Source organism: Prorops nasuta, unplaced genomic scaffold (genome assembly GCF_024137725.1).
Source record: "Prorops nasuta isolate Cenicafe-Biocafe unplaced genomic scaffold, Cenicafe_Pnas_1.2 PNAS00014, whole genome shotgun sequence".
In the NCBI taxonomy this organism is placed as follows: Eukaryota; Metazoa; Arthropoda; class Insecta; order Hymenoptera; family Bethylidae; genus Prorops; species Prorops nasuta.
Window position 1 is genome coordinate 4,779,533 of NW_027116811.1, and position 22,612 is coordinate 4,802,144.

At 40.6% G+C, this 22,612-nt stretch overlaps 2 protein-coding genes and 1 non-coding gene across 5 annotated transcripts; 2 read left to right on the forward strand and 1 right to left on the reverse strand.

The window, feature by feature from the left end:
• The first annotated feature begins 14,316 nt into the window (after window positions 1-14,316).
• On the forward strand, window positions 14,317-18,677 carry LOC136778339 (epoxide hydrolase 4-like). Of its 3 annotated transcripts, XM_066735091.1 has the most exons (8): window positions 14,317-14,591; window positions 14,765-15,355; window positions 15,418-15,861; window positions 16,179-16,303; window positions 16,383-16,658; window positions 16,744-16,901; window positions 16,993-17,244; window positions 17,325-18,677. In XM_066735091.1, the coding sequence occupies exons 3-8, from the start codon at window positions 15,655-15,657 to the stop codon at window positions 17,501-17,503; spliced, it is 1,197 nt and encodes a 398-aa protein (XP_066591188.1). In that variant the 5' UTR covers window positions 14,317-14,591; window positions 14,765-15,355; window positions 15,418-15,654; the 3' UTR covers window positions 17,504-18,677. The 3 variants fall into 3 exon arrangements, with proteins under 3 accessions (XP_066591188.1, XP_066591187.1, XP_066591189.1); XM_066735090.1 differs by having other exon boundaries at window positions 14,765-15,861; XM_066735092.1 differs by lacking the exon at window positions 14,317-14,591 and having other exon boundaries at window positions 14,648-15,861.
• Window positions 14,909-14,990, forward strand: TRNAL-AAG (transfer RNA leucine (anticodon AAG)). Its single transcript has one exon. It is a non-coding gene; the product is annotated as a tRNA-Leu (tRNA).
• Window positions 18,678-18,706: 29 nt separating the features above from the next.
• LOC136778701 (organic cation transporter protein-like) lies at window positions 18,707-22,556 on the reverse strand. Its single transcript, XM_066735800.1, has 10 exons — window positions 22,535-22,556; window positions 20,735-21,018; window positions 20,541-20,644; window positions 20,313-20,467; window positions 20,080-20,248; window positions 19,679-20,004; window positions 19,292-19,596; window positions 19,085-19,221; window positions 19,005-19,019; window positions 18,707-18,737 (listed from the first exon to the last, which is right to left on the reverse strand). Exons 1-10 carry the CDS (start codon window positions 22,554-22,556, stop codon window positions 18,707-18,709), a joined length of 1,548 nt encoding a protein of 515 aa, XP_066591897.1.
• Between the last annotated feature and the right edge of the window lie 56 nt (window positions 22,557-22,612).

Sequence of the window (22,612 nt, forward strand, 5' to 3'; positions counted from 1 at the left end):
TTAAACTTTTGTCACCTTTGCATCGCAATGCTGTTTAATCTTGCCAATTCTACGGATTTGTAAACATTGGCGTGCACTTATCTGCTCGCGTCGAGTGCTTTTCTGTTGGTTCGAGAGAAAGAAAAAGAAAGGGGGGGGGAGAGATGGAAGCAGGGGGGGGGGGCCGAGAAAAACACGACAGACGTACAACGCGACACAGGCACAAATACATTTACACGCTTGGAAACGCAACGAAGTGAAGAACGCTCGCGACGGAAACGGAAATGCCTGTCATAGCTGGATACATAAACACCGAATGACGATTATACATTGGCGTAAAGCGAGGGAGCACGAGTAATATCGTACAATGCGCTTTATCATTCTCGCGTCGCGATTCTCAATATTGAAGAATAATTCTACTTATATATATATATATATATATATATATATGTATACAAAAGTGCACGCGCGTATAATACCGAATGTCTCGGAATTTGGGAGTCTGGCGCATTATTCAGAACCGTATCTGTGCCATGTGGTCAGCAGGGCCTATGGCAGTATTTATGCCCCTGTAACTGTCCGCCTACCAGTAAAGGGGTTCCTAAACGCATGAATCTCGCGTGGCGGCGCGCGAAAAGGGCGTGAATATACTTGAAACGGATATCCATCTTCGCTCACTTTGTTATTTGGCCCGCTCCGAGATGAAAAGTTACGAGAACCAACGTTCCACTTTTTATGATAAACGAGGGAAACTGCAGGGATTTCCCGATCATCATGGGAGAATTCACCTTCGGAATTGCCAATGCGTGGTGGATCGAAACGCGTAGTTAGCACATTTGGGGGAGGATAGAAATTTGCCTCACGGACGATTTGTTTTCAATTCACGAACGATTCGATGGTAGCGGCGGCGAACCAGGCCGGAGCGCGGCGCATCAGCTTTGTTCGCAATTCGGTATAATGTCGCATGTATTTGGATCACGTAGCAGGATATGTCAATATAAAGGAGTTACTCGTTGGCCTCTGCATACCAATTCGGGGGCGGAGCAGCTTGTTATCCTAAATACACGAAATCCTTTGGAGACGTTGCCTACGCTTGTCCTTCCTTACATCCTGGATAATGCTAGACAAATTGACGATTCAATCGAATCCTGAGGGATGCGACGCTGTCCTTGTATGGGTGTCGCTGCTACGGTGTATACCATAGTGCGACAGCCAAAGGATCAATTTAAACGTATTACTTGGAAATTGCTGAAGAACCACCTCGACGCAGTCCGCTGATCGAGCGTCAAATATTCATGTGGAATGCAAAAACAGAGCGGGTATACCCTGCTCTCGTACATATATCTATGTATACGTCCACGTATGTACAGTGTGCAACGTGGCGTATACCGGTTCTCCAGTTGGAAAGGGGTGCGAGGGCTGTACGTCGCTACGTGGCAACGCGTTAACGCACAATGCCGTAACGAGCTAATCGCGATATCAAATTCTTCGCCTGTCAGCGAGGCATTTCGATGCTAAGATATCCAGGCGCGCTCGCGCTAGGGGGTCCAGACTCGTAGAAAAATCACGGATGACCGATTATGATGAAGCGATTCGGGACTAGCAACAACCAGCCAAATCGAGTCATGCCTTATTCTCAACCGCTCCACCATCCGTTTAATTGAAACACGCCATCTCTCCTACTTTCTTCACCGAATTTCCTTGTTCGATTTATCCTCCACTCCTCTTGTGTTTTTTCCTCCAATATTCGACTGTGTTACGGAGAAGCAATGAGAGATAGGGAGAGAGAGAGAGAGAGAGAGAGAGAGAGGAAGCGTCGAATCAATCACGAAGAATGGAAGGTCGTGGCTCCTGCTGGGATACTGGACAACTATATAGCAGCAATCGGTTTCTCTCGTGTTACAGCTGATCTACTCTGCACTCTCTGGCAGCCCTCTTTCGATAACATACCGCACAATAAAAGCACCAGCACCGAGATGCTTCCATCGCATAGTGGCGACGTGCACGATCGCTCCATCCAACTGCCTTGGCAAATTTCTCAGAATCACCGACTGCTCTTCTTCAGCAGGATGCACCAGTCATCTTCGACCGACGTTCTTCTCACCATCCTTCTCTCTCCCTCAATTTAAAACTTTACCCTCCTCGCCGAGAGACTCGCTGTGCGGAGACGGCGCTAAAGGTCCAATTAGACATTTATGACGATCGTACAAGTTGTATCCAGAGCGCAAGAGAGAATAGGCTAATCCATTGAGCGTTTTATCCTTCGGGCGATCCCCTCTCGAATGGCAAATGTTGCACGTGATCGAGATTATAGGCTGTGCGCGCCACCCCTGCCGTACACGCTGGTCCAAGTCTTCTTCGACGCTTTATTTAAATTCAAGACGCCCTCTGCCAAAGACCCCTCCTCTTACACCCCCTAATGATAAAGATGAGTGGGTTAGGGGGGGGGGAGGAGGTGTCGCACATTTTCCTCAGTTGCCAAAGCTTCTCGTGTTTCGACAATCCTGGAAAATCCAGTCGTTGTCTGCTGCAACTGCCTAGTGGATGCAGCGAAAGAAACACGAGTGCTCCATAGGCTGGCCAGTTATTCGTGAAAGCCAGTGGGGGGAATGGTTAATTCGCTTTGGAGAGTGGTGATTTGCTTTGCGGTTTGCGTTAGCGTTTGCAATTGCATGCTCGCAGAAGGAACGAGTGGCCGATGCGTCCTGCGGTCGGGCGTCATCACCGTAGCTCACGAGGCTGACGCGAGATGCACCTACCCTGCGGGATCTTCTAATATTCCAAATTGCTCGGCTTGGCATGTTTATTTGACGTCGAAGCTGCCGAGTCGGCCCTCTTCCAATTTGCCGCCTGACATTTCTCAAACTCCTCCGACCGACCCCCCTCCCCCCTCCTACTCCTTTTCGTCCTCTCCCCCTGCCTCGTACGCGTCGACCGTGCCTCGAACCTGGCCTGAAACACACCACCGATAATCCCAATCGAATAATGCAACTTTCTCCGAACGAATCATGAAATTTTGCAAAACTCACCATTGTGGAATACCTCCAATCCAACGCAGTTTCGCTTAATGATGAAATTCTCCAAAATTCTACCTTGTGGAATATTTCCAATCCAACGTAGCTTTGTCCTGTTGTGAAATTCTAGAAAATTCTGCAGTTTGCGTATTCCGGGTAATCTCGATTGTTCGATACTGAAACTCGACAAAACTCTGAATGACTATATTTTACTGATGTAATATAACGTGATCGATGATCCAGCTCATGGTTGACCTTTGAGAAGGAATATAGAAGCGAGCGACGCTTTGCGTAATAGATTTTTAATTCCAGTAGCAGCGATGGCGACACACGGAACGTTCGTCATATCACTGACGGATCTATGACGAGATATCTGCAGGACGGATCTTGCTCGTTAAGCACGACGCTTTCTCTCTCTCTCTCTCTCTCCCTCTCCCTCTCCCTCCACTCTCCGCCGTTTTCCGTCCACTTTTTGCGCCGAGAGACGACCTAGGTCGATCCCTATCGGAACAAATGACTCCCATTTGCGCACGCAAACGCCTTTCACGCAAGATCCAATTTGAAAATGTCCAATTGCAGGATGTCTCTTGGCAAGAGATCGGAAACGCAGGATGTACACGATCGAGTTACTCTTTACTGGTATTCAGCAGGGCTGGCCAATTTGCGCTTATTAATTCGAATTATAGTAGCCAAGTGGGTGTTCGTTCGGTCCAGGATATGAAAACCTCTGACCTTAAACTATACCGTATTATGTGGCCCAATTTATCGCCAATCCCTTTCATTCTTATCCTTCAAAGCTAAACACATTGTGCATATTGAAATTAGTTTCATCATTTTTCAAAGAATTTTATTATGGTATATGTATATAGAGAGGTACTTACCTAATTTCCAGGATTATTCAATTATTTTTATCATTTTTCAAAGAATGTAATTATGGTATGCATATAGAGGTACTTAACTAATTTCCAGGGCTATTCAATTATTCTGATTAATATTTTCCTCTCTTCCTTATTAAAACATGCTGCTTGCAATCATACACTTTTAATGATACGGGTTTAAAAATAAAACAACTCGGATATAATCGGTCCAAAAATAATGCAAGTGTCATTTTTCATCACTTTCAAATGCGCTTTTTTAGTGCAAAGTTTTAATAATTGCTTTTGGGAAAGAACTTGCTGTGAAACACATCAATCTCTTTTTTGGCAGAAAGATTATTGAAAAGAGGATATTATGTTCAAACAAGTTTTTTTCAGATGAAAGCGTTATGATTAATTTCGAGAAAAAACTTACCACGAAGCATCAATCTCGTTGTTATAATAGGCAGAAAGTTAATTGAGGTGTTGTTTTCAAAAACAGATTTTTTTCACTGCTAAGCATTATGATTAATCTAGAAAAAACGCGTACTATGAACCACTCGACTCATTTTTTCGTAAAAAGGCACAAAACTAATTAAAAAAAGATTATTGACTCGAAAAACCGATATAAGTTACAGGGTTTTTATAACAGAAATCTTACCTGTGGCCTGTAGCTCTCCTTTCACTGCTGCATCAATTACCAATGTGCTGATTTTTACACTTGGACCGATGCAAAGCCATTGACCTTGATCTTTGCAAAAAAAAACTATAAAAAAAGAGATAACATTTTTTAAAAACTTATCGTTGAAATCGGTTGACGTTAAATGTAAAGAAAAAGCTGATTCGTAAAACACGTAATTGCGAGAAAAAATGTTTTGCAAAGTGCTTGAAAAACACAATCGACTGTATTGTAAAATTTACGTCGTTTAGCCCCCAAATAGCGAATAACGAATCCCTTATTACGCAGATTTTATAATTACACTTACCATTTTACCAATTTCCACCTGCCAGACTACATTATTTTCACCTTTCACATCTCGATCATTGTACATCTGTATACGTAGCAGGTATTTTCATTGGTTTGCAGCAATAGCCAACAAAAGGGAACAATATAGCGCTCTTATTAGATCAATGTAACGAGTTGTTAAATCGTAAAATGCAATTGGATAACCAAAAAATGAGCAGGGCTCTCGAGAGACTCGACCGGAGAGAGAACGAAGAGAGGGAAGGAGAATGGTGGATGGAAGAACAACAGAAGTGCAGAACAAGCTGAAAGCACGGGCAAAAGGACGCGGTGCTGCCATCTGGCGGGAGGTAGGCGAAGCTTAAAGAGAGGAGAAGCGACGGTGGCGCCGTTTGTGCGTTCACGTCGACAGTGGAAAGTTGGTGAAATACAACGAGTAAGAGAGAGAGTAGTGGCAATCGTGGAGATGCGATGGTAGGTTGTCAGGCAGGTAAACCAGGTAGTGTAGTGTTAGTAGCGGTAACTGACACGGAAGAAGCATCGGTGAGAGTGGTGGCAACGGCAGCGGCTGCGGTGGCGGTGATGTCGAGCAGGTTTGGGGGCAGACGGAGAAATCTCCGCCCCAGGAACGCCCTCGAGGAGGCTATTGGCCCGATATCCCTAGCCCGGGAAAAGGCTGCCATGGCCGGAGGAACTGAGCGAACGGTCCAATCAGAAGTCGTCCCGGGCAAAACAAAAGGCACGCATCGCTCTAGCTGCTCCAGAGGGTTGCGAGGCGAGCCTCGTGAGTGAACCCCCGAACCACCCCGAACAAATGAATAGCGCGAAACCCCCTATGGCTGTGGCTCTATGGGTCTCTGCTTCGTTCCCTTCTCTTCCCGTCTGGCCTCTCGTTATAGAGAAGGGGGAGGAGGAGGAGGGATTTGCCGCGGATTCCCGAGTTTTTGATGTATTAAACCCCGGGCTCTACGTGACACCGAATGCTAAGTAGACCTTTGAAACGCCACACGCTCCATTCGAATCGCGCCAAGTGCCCTCTTCATGTTTTATTATTATTATCATCATTATCGCTCCAGACCCGACGAGACACTATTACAGCCTGGTTCATTCCGATCCAACCATTTCTTTTCTTGTTTAGTAACATTACCATTTTCTTCCGTGAAAATTGCGCCAGCGTTTATTCACGCTCTTTTCCTTCTTTATTTAGCGGCTAATCACCTATAATTTAGGAAGAAGATTAAACGCTGGTATTACTCGTTACTATAACGAAACTGGAAAGAAACAATGGTGGTTGGTTTTTCCACTGTGCTGCAAAAGTGTCGCGTCACGTCCGGAAAAGGTTTCACCGTGCTTATCGCCACGGGAAAACTGGCACAACCGAAACGTGGCATCGTCTTTCACGTCGGTTAAGCGCTATGCTATCCTACCTGTCGGATAACTATAGCTATAGCCTCGCTTCGTTTTCTTTCGGAGCATTTCCTTATCCAAAAATATCAGCAGTCTTGGCTTTTTGTCGTGGATAGGAATAAAAGAGTTTTCCCAATAAGCGATAATGCATGCACGGTGGGAAGGTGCGATAAGGGGTGGAAGAGGAGCACAAGGACACGCAACCTCCTGGAAATCAATTTAATAGACGAGCGTATGCGTGCCGAATTACCTGCTACGTGACGATGGCCCGTTTCGCCATTTTCGCCATTACATTAACGACGCGGAGGTAGACTCGTCGATGAGACGAATATGCTATATATATATGTATATATACATGCACTACCTATACAACTCGGGCAAAACGCCCGTCCGCCTCGCCTTGGCAGCACCAGCGAATACCCCGTATCGTCGTCGTTTGGAACGACGAACAATCGCTAAATCGTGAACATCGCGATCCCGAGCACGTAACCCATTGCGACGCTAACTGTGATTAACGTCCATCGGAAAGCGACCATTTTCCAAATTTATCCGCCAACGAAGCGTCGCTCTGGTCAGCCACAGGCTCTACATAACAATGGGACAGGGCTCTAATTTGTATCCGTCTTGGAAAAAAAGAGTTGAAAAAGCAAATGGAGATTCCGTTTCTGTTTTCTTCTCCTCTTTTTTATCCGTTGCTTTCGTTCGTGCTCGATATAATCCTGGACGGAACAAGGCACTAATCCGAAGCTCCTGTCATCCGACAGGTCCGTGTACAGGGTGTACAGGCAGTCGGACGAGCAGGCTAGCAGAGCGGACGGATCAGACGGATTACAGCTCGTAGCAAATTAACCTTTGTCCCACGATTGTGCGTAGAATGGACAGCGAGCGTCAGTCGATACGTCGAGTTTACACGAAAACTCACTCAGGCGAGACGATAACGCTCCTACCGAGTGGCAAAGGCGAAAGTCTTACCTTCGCCGATCGCCCGGCCCAACAACAGGTGTTTCCTCTAATCTCGCCCCTCCCACGAGTGTGCACCGGCTGATCAAGACTGAGAGCCGTCGAGCGTCAGGGACCACAATTCCTCATAGGAATTTGATGGTAATTGGCCATATTGCGAGCGAGGAAAGGGATAGGGACTGGAAATTGCGAGTGAAAAAGGAAAAATGTCGGAGTGTGAACGTGTCTTGGGGCAAAATGGCGTTGGTGAGGCAAGGGGAGTGGAGTGGTACGTGGCGTGTCGAATCCCATCCCCCTTTCACGAGAACCCTATGGTGGAAAGAGCGAGGGTTGGCAGGGTGCGAGCCCGTATAGCGTTATGTAACCATATACTACACGCGTAGTCAAGATCCTGGAGGGTTGGCTGAAAATCGGCCTTTGTCGCTAGACCATGTGTCCCTAATGCGAATCCCATGGGGGGTCATTTCTATTCTATTTCCCTTTCATGGGGTGTGTCGTCAATTCCCTCTCTCGCACGCACACACACACACATGCCCGTACTACACCTCCGCCCCTCATGGTCCTTATCGTTTATGGTAAACGCATCAGGGAGGCCCCACAAAGTCCCCTCCCCCTCTTTCACCCTATATCGCTCCAGATTGACGTAAAATCAATGAACGAAGTCAATGGATCTCTCGAACGGTTATCCAGAATACTCGACACTCGGAAGGGGGTGTAACTGTTACGTAGGCGCGTAGCCGTCCATAACGATCGCGCGTTAACCACTTACGCGCGACTTCTTCTTCCTCCTTTACTTTCTTCAACAAACTTTTCTTCCCATCTCACGATTATCGACAGCTACTCAAACTTACGACTATTATAGGCCAACGAAACACGCTTCCGAATAATCCCATCAATTCATCCCCTTCTATCGTCCAATTGCTTCGTTCGATTTCGACTCACGAGTCGTATGGCGTCAGGAACGTAGCAGGAACATTCCTGGCACCGTTTACGAATAAATAGGAATTTTTCTGCTACGATCGTCCTGCGCTTGTTTATTTACCTAAGCTCTCTCGACTACTGGTCGATGGAAAGACATGGGTAATTATACGAAGGGAGAAAGACTGGAAAAGTAAAACTCTCGAGTCATCGTTGCTAACGAATGTACAAAGAGACGCGGCCTACCAGGTCGTCGCATTACAGCTCTGTTTGGAGAATGCTTCGAGAGCACCATGAGAGAGAGAGAGAGGGACAGTCTTACACATTTCCAGTTAGATCATTATCACGAGACACCAAGAGGACACTACGATGGAAATCGCAGCGTTTCGGTGCTCGGATGTTACATCGGATCGTTAAAATTCCTGGAAGAGAAAAGTCGTTTTCCGTAGGAGGGAAATAAAAATGGCGACGAAATGCCTCTCTTCCGAACAGGTAATTCGCGAGATTTGAGTTTTTCCCTTCCGGCGTGACGTAGCAGCACTGCTGGTATTATCGAACGCGTCGCTATTCCCGGATTGGACGCGACGGCCCGATTGCTTTTTGTTTTGTGCCTCCGTGCCTCGGTCTTTGTTTCCGCGAATCGCCCGCGAGGAAATGACAAACAAATAAGCGCCACTTGCCTCGGCTGCACGGCGTACTACGCAACACCGACACTCGACAGTGGCAGCAGCAGTGCAGCTCGTAACCGTCGTCATGACGATGGAACCTCTCCCACACACCTCGTCTCTCGTCTCATTGTCAGCCATCGACGTTTTAAACTCGCTGCTATAGTTGTTGTACTACATTTCTGCGTCGTCTTGAAATAGGAGAAGATACACGATATATATATATATATTGCGCGGAATATTTCGAATTAAAAGATATCGTTTGGAGGTTATGTCGGCGTAGAGAGGAGATCGAAAGGGCAGAACTATTGGGTTCGTTAAACGATCTTCAGAATCGGTCGGTGGATAATGGGAGTAACGCTTCGGGCTTTGGCAAACTAAACTAGATTATACATACATGGGAGTGGCCAAGTGTTCGAGCCATTGAACGTTGGACGAAACGAGCCGTCATGGCATTTTTGCCTCGTAAATATCGATTGTGTTTGAAAGTCGATTGTGTCGTTTCCATTATGCTGGTTTGGCTGGGTGAATGGGGGGGGGGGGGGGGAAGGAGGGCAGGAGAAACGATGGCCCGATAGGCAGCAGGAGGCAGTAAGCAGAAACGAGAAAGTAGAAAACGGTATTGAGATTGAGAGAGAGAGAGACCCCTAAAATACGGGTCGTCCAATTGACTTCGCCATATTGAGTTTGGTTCCATAGATTCTCGAGTACACGCTACTCTTGGAATGGAGACGCGTTATAGAAAGCTTCCACCTCGCTGGAAGCTCTCTTCGCGCCTAACCAACTTAGGTCTCTCTTTCCTAACCTACGTGACCGAAATCCTCTCCGGAGCCTCCTTACCGACTCCCCTCTCACACTTACGATATATACTATACAGAATCTGCAATCACTCCTGCCCAAATCTACCGTCTTACCGTGAATGCATTGTAAACAATTTTTATGTAAAGTTACACAGAAAATGTGTTCATATACTTTTAAATCCTCAATTGAACAAGTATATATACAAAAGAAATTAAGTTCCCCAAAATACGATGTAAACTTATTTATTAAGAGATTGGTAAAAATTCACTAAAATCAGTGATAACCTTACCAAGTATATCGAGTATTCTTACATTTTCTTAAAATTACATAAATTTTGTAACTCGTTAATTCGTTCTGTAAAATTCACCATTATTATAATATTAGTCGCACACACACGATTTACAGTGTAGCAAGACTATACTTCGCCAGATATTATCAGCCTGTGCGAACTAAGCAAAGATTTCCTCTCGTGTCCAAAACTTACACTCGACACTGCAGATATCGCTCGGGATATCTGTGCAACGCATTCCTACCGGATCTCCGGCCAGGTTCGCGTATCAAATTATCTTTGTAATAAAAAATGGCAGCAACGTTACACCTACCAGGTGTCGACTGCAATGTGGCACGATGAATGAAAATGTGTCCTTGCCGTGCACAATAATGTCGTCACAATGAGACGTTTACCACAAAAGGTGTTGCTTTAATGGGAGTCCGGTTGCAGCGAGGTGTTCCATCGAGGTACATACAGCCCACTGTGAAATACACTCAAATACACACCACCAGGAATCTTCTATAGCATTAAACAGCTATGCAAGATCGTCTCCTTACGATAGGACCTTTTTACCCTCGAACGTCACAGTCTTCTTCGTGTTTGAAAAACCAAAGTTCGAAACGGTGATCCATACTTCCACGAACACCGATATAGCCTAATAATCTCCAGAATTCGCTGAAACTCAACGCCCCGTCGGTGAATCATCGGTTTGCCTCTTTACATCTTTTTTTTTCCTAAAACTTCTCTCGTTTACAGGTATATAATTAAACATTATATATTGTGAGTATACAGTGATATCTTTTTATGTATATATAACGCATTTCGATAAAACTAATAATTTTTTTTTTTTTTTAGAACCTGCAAAGTGTTAAAGTCGATTCGAGAAACGAAACGTTTGATCGATAGGTCCAGTTTGTACGCTTTGATAAGGTATGAAGAGAACTGATTTTAAATAAAGGAAAGTCACACTTCAAGGGAGCCCGTTTGCGCACAAATCAAAATGCAGTCGCAACCGGAAGAGTACTCGAAACGCTGAAGGACCCTTGGCTATTACTGTGGAGGACTCGGCAGTGCTTGACAAATCACTCACTAATTGCGTTCGTGACATGGTCCGGAACTAACAATCGGTTCCTTCGCTTGGAAAGTAACGATCGCATCTTATCTCCCGTTCATTTGCGAGCTTTTGCTTTGTTTTCATTTAAAGAAGAAAAAAATCGTAACAGACATTCGCCCCTTTCGAGAAACAGGAACAGGTATATTCTATTTTGCTCTTATTTCTTTCAAAGAAACAGTGTTAAAAAATTGTATTCAACAATGTTACGTTCGTAGTGTTACACTAAGTATAGTGGTAAATCTCGAGGTACAATTTTATGTTATAAGAGAGAGAGAGAGAGAGGAGTGTCAAAAAATATTAACATTTTTGTATCTTCTAGTTTACCTGGACGAGAAAACAACATTGGGACTGCAGGACGGAATGAAACATCCGATATAGAAACGATGGCCATTATTCTCTATTGTCCTAATGAAAGACAATCGTAAGGCACTCTTCGAGAGACTCATTACGAATCAAGAACTCCTTAATGGCTCCTATGAAACTCATTGGCCATTTAGTGACAAGGACGTGCCGCGAAATGATCGTTGGATTGACGGCTACGAGTGCAAATTTTCTCGTCAATCATTCCACTGTCTATTCTCGACGTAACTGCCAGAACCAACGTTGAAATTAATTTTTCCTTCGTGCTTTTTCGCTCGACTCGTGCCACGAGAGCTTCGATCGGTTTATATAATATTTATACATTAGTTACATAAATCTATATATATATAGCAATTGACTAGCCTATTGTTGCAAGCCTTGTTCAAGCACTATGAAATGTTATTTAAAATTCAAGTAGTTCGTTGTGACGTTAGTTTGAACGAAAAAGTACGAAAGGAAGAAAACACTAGATATAATTCTAACAATTCATCGATTCCTCCACTGTGTAATTGCAGAGGGAAGATTGCAGTGGAATGCAGATTAAAAAGGACTGACGAATGAGGCGTAGGACGTTTTTGAAAGTGACATAAGGGTGGAGAGATTTTGTATCGCGTTTTCATTAATTTCAAATTGAAGCTTAGGACGACAGTGGCGAATTTGAACAATGGCAGCTACACCATACTTGGCTACGCGTAGGTCTGACAGCCCTTACGCGTTCCCCTTGCGGAAACGCGACGTCTCCATGGTTACAACATTGAAACCCCGCGAGGGGATGACAAAATGGAGAGACGCATTGCTCCGTTTCTGACAAAAGCAAAGTCGCATCCAAGTTCTCTCTCGCCCAACAAATTTCAATTGAAAAAGCAGATCGCAACGCGTTCGTATTATGCAGACCCATTTCAATCGACCAATGACGAAATAATTAATTCCATGCTGGAGAAAGAGTTTATGTTTTGTTGTAATGCGCATATGTGTGGGTGTGATAACACTGTACGTGTGTATGTTGCTGGATTTTTGATAGAATGAAAGAGACCAAGATAAGTGATAGGCTGCATGGTGGCTGAAGAAGAAACGGTCGGATGGTGTCCGTACATTGACAGTATCTGTCATCAGGGAGCTTTTCAATCTCCATTTGTACAAATGAGCAATCCTTGCGTTTTTAGGTATTTTAACGAAAAAAAGAGATTACAACGCATTTATAATATGCAGACCCATTTCAATCGACTAATGGCGAAATAATTAATTACATGCTGAAGTAAGCGTTGATTTCTTTGTAAATTGATCATATGTGTGGGTGTGATAACACTGTACGCGTGTGTATGTTGAAAATTTTTCAATGGAATGAAAAAGGCCAAAATAAGTGATAGGCTGCATTGTGACCAAGGAACAAACGGTCCGATGGTGTCCGTACATTGACAGCATCTGACATCAAAGAGCTTTTCAATCTCCATTTGTACAAATGAGCAAACCTTGCTTTTTTACAAATTTTAATTGAAAAGTATATCGCAGTGCGCTTCTACATACTTCAATTAAAAAAAAAAAATAAAAACGCATTTATAATATGCAGACCCATTCCAATCGACCAATGACGAAATAATTAATTACATGCTGAAGTAAGCGTTGATTTCTTTGTATAATGATCATATGTGTGGGTGTGCTAACACTGTACGTGTGTATGTTGAAAAATTTTCAATGGAATGAAAAGGGCCAAGATAAGTGATAGGCTGCATTGTGGCCAAAGAAGAAACGATCGGATGTTGCTCGCACATTGACAATATCTATCATCAAAAAGCTTTCCAATCTCCACTCGTACAAACGAGCAAACCTCGCGTTTCTACAAATGTGAATTAAAAATACAAATCGCAACACGTTCGTATTATAATTAATCCAAACTAGACCATTTCTTCGTGCACAAACTCAATTTTCGTACCAATATCCTAAAATTCTTCTGTTTATCATGTACAAAATACTTGCAAAGATTAGAACATTAGTACACAAATGGCGTTCGTGCGCAGAAAAATATTCTCGTTTGGATCCACTCTTGTGCAGACCCATTTCAATCGACCAACGTCGAAATAATTAATTCCATGTTGAAGCGAGCGTTGATTTCTCTGTTGTAACGTGCATGTGAATAGGAATAATAATACTGTACGTGTGTGTATTACAGGATTTTCCGGTGAAATGAAAGGGACCAAAATAAGTGACAAGCTGTGCACGGTGGCCGAAGAAGAAACGATCCGATGGCGCCCGCATTGACAGTATCTGTCATCAGAGAGCTTTCCAATCTCCATTCGTACAAACGAGCAAACCTCGCGTTCCTATAAATCTAACGAATGTTGGCTACTCCACCACTTCCGGTTGTCCCGGCTGCGGACCGTCGGAAAACCGTACTCATTCCTGATGCTATCTCTTCGGCCTCGAATACCAGAACGTTCTCCAAAGTGCTGCATTCTCTCTCCGAACACACACACATACATATAAACACACTTACAAAAATCAGTGTGCAAAATTCCTCTAGTGACTTCCACAACCACACGAGTCTATTATTTTTTAAACCTACAAATTATGCATATCTCTTCTGGCAAATGGGATGAAAGATTTTCTTTTGTTTCAGGCGCTTCCCGTTGATTTTGTCCCAACGTAAAACAGGCTACAAAGCTACGGAGGATCACTGGTGAAAATCAGTCAAAATGGCAGGGTGGTATTGGAGAGGAGGAATCTAATCCCGGATGATGGGTAGACGAAGATGGAGGTGGCGACGGTTCACGAGCTCAAGGAGGAAGCGCGCGAGTGGAACGTCGCGAACACCTTGGAAGATGAAAGATGGAAGATGGAACGTTCGAAAACGAGCGGGAGTTGACGCGGAGAGACACATCTCTCGGATTACGTCTTAACAAGCTACGCGACGTTCATTTGTCTTATCCGCTGTCGCTAATGCGACAGCAGCTGTTGAAATGATTAATTCACCCAGACCGGGAACAGAGCAAGGGGGGGGGGGAAGAAGGAGGATGAGGAGGAGGACGAGTCTCTCTGTCTAACCTTGTAATTAATATCTCGAGTTAAGTACAAATGTTCCAGAAATTTCCATGAAAACGTCTTTCGATAACGCACGGATCCTAAAAGAAGGTATTTACGCCATGAGAATGATTCGCAGAGGAGACTATAAGGAGACTAGTGTATCGTCGTTGGCTAAAAAATTGTATTCTACGCATGTGCGAGCGAGCCCTCCGATCGAAAGCCCCGCCCGTCGACTGCCTTTGTTCAATCCACGAAACACCACCACGGTATACTCCGCTCTATATCAATTTGCATGTGTACTATATATATATGTAAACTCCGACTGAGTCGACGAAGCAACGATTTCCATCTTGATACGTTCTTCGTCTCAACGCGTCACTCGACAAACCACTCGAATATTGAAAATCTATTTTATACTGAGAAATCTTTATTTTTTCAGATTTTTACTCAAAATATCAACGCAGCGACGATTTCTACGAGAAAGTTCGTATTCCTCTTTATTCTTCGTTCGAAATACCAGGAGAACGATAGGAGGAAAGCTGGTCCCATGGAAAAGGAAATTTTACAACTAACTCGTACATCTGGTAGCGTGGCCGAGCGGTCTAAGGCGCTGGTTTAAGGCACCAGTCTCTTCGGAGGCGTGGGTTCGAATCCCACCGCTGCCAAACTTTTTTTTCTATTTTTGCATGATTCAATAATAGTCGAGAGATAAAAAGATCAATCTTGCGATTTCTTTTTAGCGTTACGTCAGGCGAACCGTCGTTGAACGTTGACCAATGTGCGATCCAGGAGGAGATCGAGGAGGAAAAATATCGAGCGACGAATGTGACAAAACCCAAGCGATCCTTTCTAAAAAGAGTTTAGAGAAGGAACACCAGTTTTACGAGGTGGTCCGAACGTTTGACACGCAACGATCGGCTTACGAGTTGGAGATAAAAGTGTGGTCAGCCACGGATCGGGGTCCAGTTTGAAAATAACGTGAGCTAGAGCTGGCATCGAGAGATCAAGATCGTTAGATATTAACATACTGGTGTGTAAACGGTTATCGATGACGACTACGCAGACGTAGAGCGTTTACACATAATCTTGCAGCTCCGAACGTGTCCGCACTAAGAACGAATCCGATAAGACGTCGTTCGGCTGCTCACGATGCTCAACTACGGTCAGTGTTAAATATGCTACACAAAAGCTGGCCCATAGTGAAGTTTTCGTGCACGTGTTAAGCTCGAATCCCAAACTGATTATCGGAGGGACCTTATCGCAGACCTCTCGGATACTGATGCCAGGCCCATTGATTTTAGTCTAGAAGCATCGTTGCAGGGGAAAAAGATGGCTGAGAAAATTATACACGCATCTACGTGCGAAATAGTCAAGTTACACTTCTTGTCCTTTATTTATGGGCTGTATTTGATAATAAAGCGAGGATTCAAGTGGGCCTGGGACCCAAAGAAATTCTTCGTCCTGCATGAAAGGGACAAGCCTCCGCTGTGTCTCGTGGACAATAATCTGGGCACCCACTCCTACGTGAAGATCAAGGTAAACCAGAGTTGTTGTTTCAGTTGTTGAGTTCAGTGGCGTGAGTAATGATAAAGTCGAGATCGCGGAAAGGTTCAAGCAGAGTGTAATTTTTCATGACCTTTCTCTATCTTTGAGTTTAACATTGAATGGATGCGTGTACTTTGTAGGTATATTACGAAAAAAATATGTTTTTGAATCTTGTTTGATCCCACCTACGTAGGTGTAGATAAATAACATGACATTGTGGGCTTTAAATTTTATTTGTAATATTTTGTTAATTACCTTGGAAAACAAGACACGTGATAGTGATACTGTTCTATAAAACTTGATTTTAGGGTGTAAAGTTCCACTATGTGGAAGCAGGAGATAAGAGCAAACCTCTACTTTTGTTATTGCATGGATTTCCCGATTGCTGGCTGACTTGGAGAGAGCAGATCACGGTTCTGTCCGACCATTACAGGTATTATCGCACTATCTTATCTCTAATAAGTACTTTGTGCATTTTATGTATCGTTTGTGCAATTATTTTTTTTTTTTAGAGTGATAGCATTGGATCTAAAAGGTTTCGGTGATAGCGACAAACCGTCCAATAAACGAGCTTATAAAATTGAAATTCTGATCGATGAATTGCAACAATTTGTATTGACTTTTGGAGTCCAAAAATGCAGTATAATTGGACACGATCTGGGAGGGTTGTTAGGATGGTACATGATTGCTTTGCACGCAAATATGATCTCCAAATTTATAGCTATATCCAGTCCGCATCCAAATCTTTATTGGAACGGGTTATCCAACGAGGCGATATTCGATGGAAAGTAAGTGGTAGTAATATTGTTGATATACTGCTGCTACTCACAACAATGACACGTCCACTTGTACTCATGTCTTTGTACGCTTCAGATGGCTTCACTTTAGTAGATTACCATTTCTACCAGAAATAGATGCTCTGAAGGAAGACCTGTCCATAATCAATGATACCTTTCGACATCTATCGATAAATCCATCCAGTAATGAAAATGATTACGTTGAAGCGTATAAATATGCTTTTAGTCGAAAAGGTAAACTGACAAATTTCTTAAAATTTATTTATATTTGTTATAAGCGATGCAGTGGTAGTGTGAATATTGTTTCATTGACGTATATTTGCAGAAGATTGGACTGGTCCAATAAACTACTTTCGAAATCTTCCATTTACAAGACTGAACACTGATTGTGAGCAATTTTACACTAGAACCTTACTGATCATTGGTAATTTGGATCCTTCGGTAACGATTGAATCTATCGTACAAAGTTCAGAGTACGTAGAAAAATTTAGCGTTAAAGTTATTAAAGGGGCGCGACATTTTCCGCATCAAGAAAAGCCTGATATTGTTAATGAAGCGCTAATTAAATTCTTAGTTGGTACGTTTGATTTTTATTTTTCATAATAAACATCTTAATTTATTCGTTAATTTAAAGATAATATTTTTTTTTCTTTTTAGGAACTCCGTCTAGTTTAGAAAGGAACCCGACTAAAAATATCATGTCATCGTGGTTAGGGTCTTTGAGTAGTACCGTCAAATACGGAAATCAAATGTTTGACACGGTACACAAAAAGACGAATGGAGTTGTAAGTGCTTTACCTAGTAAAATGCTATATTTAGGACATACGACGAATTAAGAGAGAAATCACGAATTACCAAGCTTTTGCAAACTCTCTTAGACATTTTGTTTATTTGTACAGTAATCATACAATTTTTTAACATCTGATCTAATTCCTTTGATATTTTTATATCTGAAGCTTCCTTATTTATTTTAAAGCATTGTGTGAAATTTATAATCAAACTTTTGTAAGAGAGAAACGTTTACGTGTTAACGAGCAAAAAGAAATTCTATGTAAAACTGTGCAAAGTTATAAATTAATTATACGTCTTTTACATATGGACAGATTATTTATTGAAAAAAAAAAATTACTCGTAGTATGATTTGTCGCATAACAATATTTTCTCATTTGGATTTCCTTCCCTGAAGGAGGAATAATTACTTGCTATTCTCACAAATCAATGAATAGATTTTTTGTATACTATAAGTAGTAATATTGAAACGTAAGATGAATGATAAATGCTAAAACCGCACGGATGATTACAAATCATCGCAGTCATATATTTGCTTGAGCGATACTTCTAGAACCTGTAAATGTGTGAATGCATATTTTCAAGAAAAAAGAATTAAGTTATTGCACTGCAATTTATTCGTATGTAAATGTTATTCGTAATAACTGTCATGTATGCATGTAGTACACGATTATGTAAATTGTACATAAACAATACAATGTTCTTAAGATGTACATAGGCTTACGACTTTAACGATAGTATGTTTAAAATGCCATTCATATTTTACGATTGCGGTACCAATAAAAAATCTCGATCTGAGTTATAACGCATTTATGAATGCATAACATTTCAAGTGTACATAAAAATCGGTTATAAAAATACATTAACGTATTATATATATATCAACGATATTTTGTTACATAAAATCGTTTGAAATATATCTCTTAGTTTGACACAACAGATGCATAAAAAGTTATATCCCTCGATATACATTTAATAGGCACAACGCATTCGTAGGAAAATACTAATAAATAAGTACTATAATATCTATATTCTCAGGGCGTTTATAAAATTCGGTGGGTGTTAAAACAGCAATATTTCATTTATATAGTGCTAATTCCATGAGGATTTAAAAATATTGCTTTAATTTTTTTCCTATAAAAGATTTATTAGTAATCATAGTTTAAGGGGTTAACTTGTTAAAGAGCTTTTTGCTAAGGGCTAATAAAAGTTTTAATGATATTTGATTTACTTATATCTTAATTCTCTTGTTAATCCGAACTGTTTCCTGGGCGTGCTTTCCTAAAACACAAAGTATTTCAAATTAGTTTCCACGTAGAATCTAAGACTTCTTAATTATTAACTCTCTGCACTCCGCTATCCCCTCTCAGGCAACATAACGTTCTCTGTGAGATAACAGCGAAGTGCAAAGGGTTAATTAACGAATCAAGATCGGTCGCTCCAACCCGTCTAATTCTTCTATATATATATATATATATATATATATATCTACTATACTCATAGTACTAAATAAATCTTAACCCTTTGCACTCCGCTGTTCTTTCTCACGGGACGTAACGATTTCTGTGAGAAAACAACGGAGCGCAAAGGATTAAGAAATATTGCTTTTTAATAGCATAGATGCATACTTTCCAAAATTTTCACCATCATCGATTGTCTCTGGTAGTTCGCAATTCATTGTTTCCGGTAACAAGAAGCAAAGGCCTGCACCTATCAGCGGTCCCAGTCCAAAAATTAGCGGAGTTAGCCAAGGCTTTTCATTTCCCTAAAAATGAATATAGTAAATAAAACTTCGACAATTCCCAAATAAATTCTAAGCATTTGAAGATTATTACCATTGTTGCAATGTATGGAGCAATAATACTTCCAATTCTAGCACAAGTGCTTCCTAAACCTATTCCAGCATTTCTAACGACAGTTGGAAATACTTCACTGCTATACAAATATATTGTAGGAAAGCTTATCGCCATTCCTGCAAGTCCCAGTGTAGCCAAACACACTCTAGCAGTCGAGTGCGTTATAACGGTTATTAAAATCAGACTTAGACCGCTTAATAAATTACCACCTATTAAAATTTTCAAACGTGATACACGTGATATTAAGAAAAGAACTATGATTGTTCCGGGTAGTTCAATGGCAGCTGTAACAAAAACGGAATAAGGTAAACCACGATTCAATTAATTTTATATTTATTTGTCATTACTAATTATGTTGAATTTTACCTGAAGCAGCAACGTTAATAAAAATATCGCCATCCAAGTGTCCCATATATTGTGCTAAGCCAAAGAAGCAGCCTCCACAAACAAACCAATTTATACATATGCAGATGCTTTTTATTCTCATATTAGGTGTTCTGAACAAGTGTGTAATATTATATTTTTCATTAGAGTTCGTTGACCGTTTTGTTGACAGACTTTCATATGATTCAATTGCAGCTGTTACATTTCCAAGTGGTACTTTATTCCGTCTGGCAGCTTTTGTCAAAATTGCTTCAGCTTCACCGGTTCTACGAACAGCGAGTAACCATCTTGGCGACTCCGGTATGATCCTATATAAAGATATACAAATAGAATCACATCCAATTAAGTGGGACTGCAAGAAACGGTACTTCATATGTAATCACCAATAGTAAGAAAGTAAGAAAATAGGTGGGATTGAAACTGCCATTTGGAAGCCAGTCCATGTACGCGTTAAATACGAGATCATTGGGTTCATTAAATGTCCAAGTAAGAACGGTATGTGGAATAAAACAGACAACGTTGATCGCCACTCGATTCCAACTATTTCCATCACTGTAATATTTGAATTATTTAAATGGCCTTTTACCAGTTAAATGATTAAATAATAAGTACTTACATAAAACAAAGCTCACAAGCATTGTACCACCAGTGGCTACAGCAGAGAGAAACTTGAAAATTAGAAACATCTCATACCATGGAGAAAAAGCACTGATCAAACCAGTTATTGATTGTAATACAATTGCTATCATTAATGGATTTTTACGACCAATCCTAAAAAATTATATTTTTAATAATAAACATGTTTGTATAAAGAAAAAGCCGATAATTTTCATGATAACATTACCTATCTGCCATAATACTAAATACCATATTTCCAATCATGACACCAAGCATGGTAACAGATTGAATCAAATTAGCCAGTTGTGCTTTGTCACAAACTAAATCCCACTGAAATAAAAGAATGTTCAGATAATTTATACAGACATAAAAGTATAATGATTATTTAATCATTAAATTATATTATAGAAAGTTGCTTACCTCTGTTATAATACTGTCACGAAATATTCTTCTATCATATTTGAATTTGGTGCATTTCTCCATTGTGTTGTTTCCTGTGTTTATGGAACATTGCATAAGAGCTGATTCATTGAAGGCAGAAACTGGAGAGATACAAGTGAAATCAGTAGGAGGAGCTAAAAACACTATTGAAAGTTGATGCCAGGCAACAGGAAAATTTATAAGGGATGTAGCCACTGCGATTACTATGTGCCATGGTCCCATAGAACCCATTGCCTCTTGAACAGTGTCAAGAGGAGCATGACCTGAAATAATGTAATAAGTATAAGAATAATTGTTAATGTAAATATTATATACAATAAACCAAAATTTTTAATAGAAATATAATGTGAAGGGTTTTCAACTATTTTACTTATTTAATTTGCAATTTTAATCAAGAAATTTAATGAATGTATTGAAAAAAAGGCATACAATGTATGTAATGCAAGTATTATTATAATAAAAAAAAATCACTATGCATATCGATTACTTGATCAACCGCAATCCGGTCTAAAGAACGGGAACGAGATGGAAGATCTTATATTACGCAAGATCATCGTGTAAATAAAAAGTAATATGGTATTTCAATATAAATTATTTCTAAAACATTACAAAAATTAAGTAACAAATGGCATGGTATGTAGTTTGTATACATTTTCGATATTTAAAAATTGATAGCGTCGCGTAATATAAAACCGAAAAAAAGAACAACATGATGTAACCGGGGAAAGTGAAACTCGTTCAAACAAATATTTAAAATTCTCGTGTTACTAATTTCGCTTACTGTAATTACCTACATTATTATTGCGAGTCTCTGCAATATCTTAATGCTATTCTTTATAACTTTGAAATCAATTCACATAATTTAAAAATACTTAATGATAAGGAAACCTATCATCTTTTTAAAACAATGTTTTTTGAAAATCAGTGCTTCCTTATAATACGCACACGACATCGCTTCAATCTTACACATACTAATATTGTTTATTTATAGACAATTTTATTGTTTTGCTAACTGCCAAACATTAAGTGCATAATTCACAAAAAGAAACATATCAACAATACAAGAAATATACGTTCTAGACTAAAAAATTTTTAACTCAGGAGCTTCCACAGTTTTATTTAATTTCAATTAGTACAAAAATCTCCATGGAATATTTATTAATAATATATTATTTAATAGATTGTTGGGGAAAGTGAAATATAATATTCAAGAATCAACAGTCGACGATATGTATAACTAATAAACTTTAAACGAGTTCAGATGAAATAATGTATATAATTAATGATATACAATTGGTTTCAAATGCCTTACGGCATATAGCCGGCTGCTCAATGGCTTAACAAATGTATATTAATTCTACATATGCTTCAATTCCGATAATAAATATAGTATAGACATTTTTAAAGTCATTTAATTTGTATAGTTTTTAATTTTCAAGGGCAAAAGTCCATTCTAACATTCAAATGTTAAAAATGCGCCAATTTGTTTTTTATTTTTTTTAATAAACAACATTTTTTAAATACTATATTAGCAATAAATGGGTAATATATATTTTTATTGTAATTATTGGTATCTGAATTAAAGAGAAAGCTTCGATGCTATTTTAACCAACATATTTTTTGTCCACGCACACGTTGTTTCTTTTACGATGATGCAATTAAATGAAGCGCGCGGTATATTTATGAATAAATTGGGTAAAACATTCGTAGAACGTTGCAATTTTACTTAAATTATTATAATTGAAAGAATTCGAAATTAGAACAATTCTTTACGCTTACCTTTCTTCATCCGTTCAGTCATTATTTATATGATTTGAGCCCAAAATGCCGATTACGGTACTTCTCACTTCATGTCAG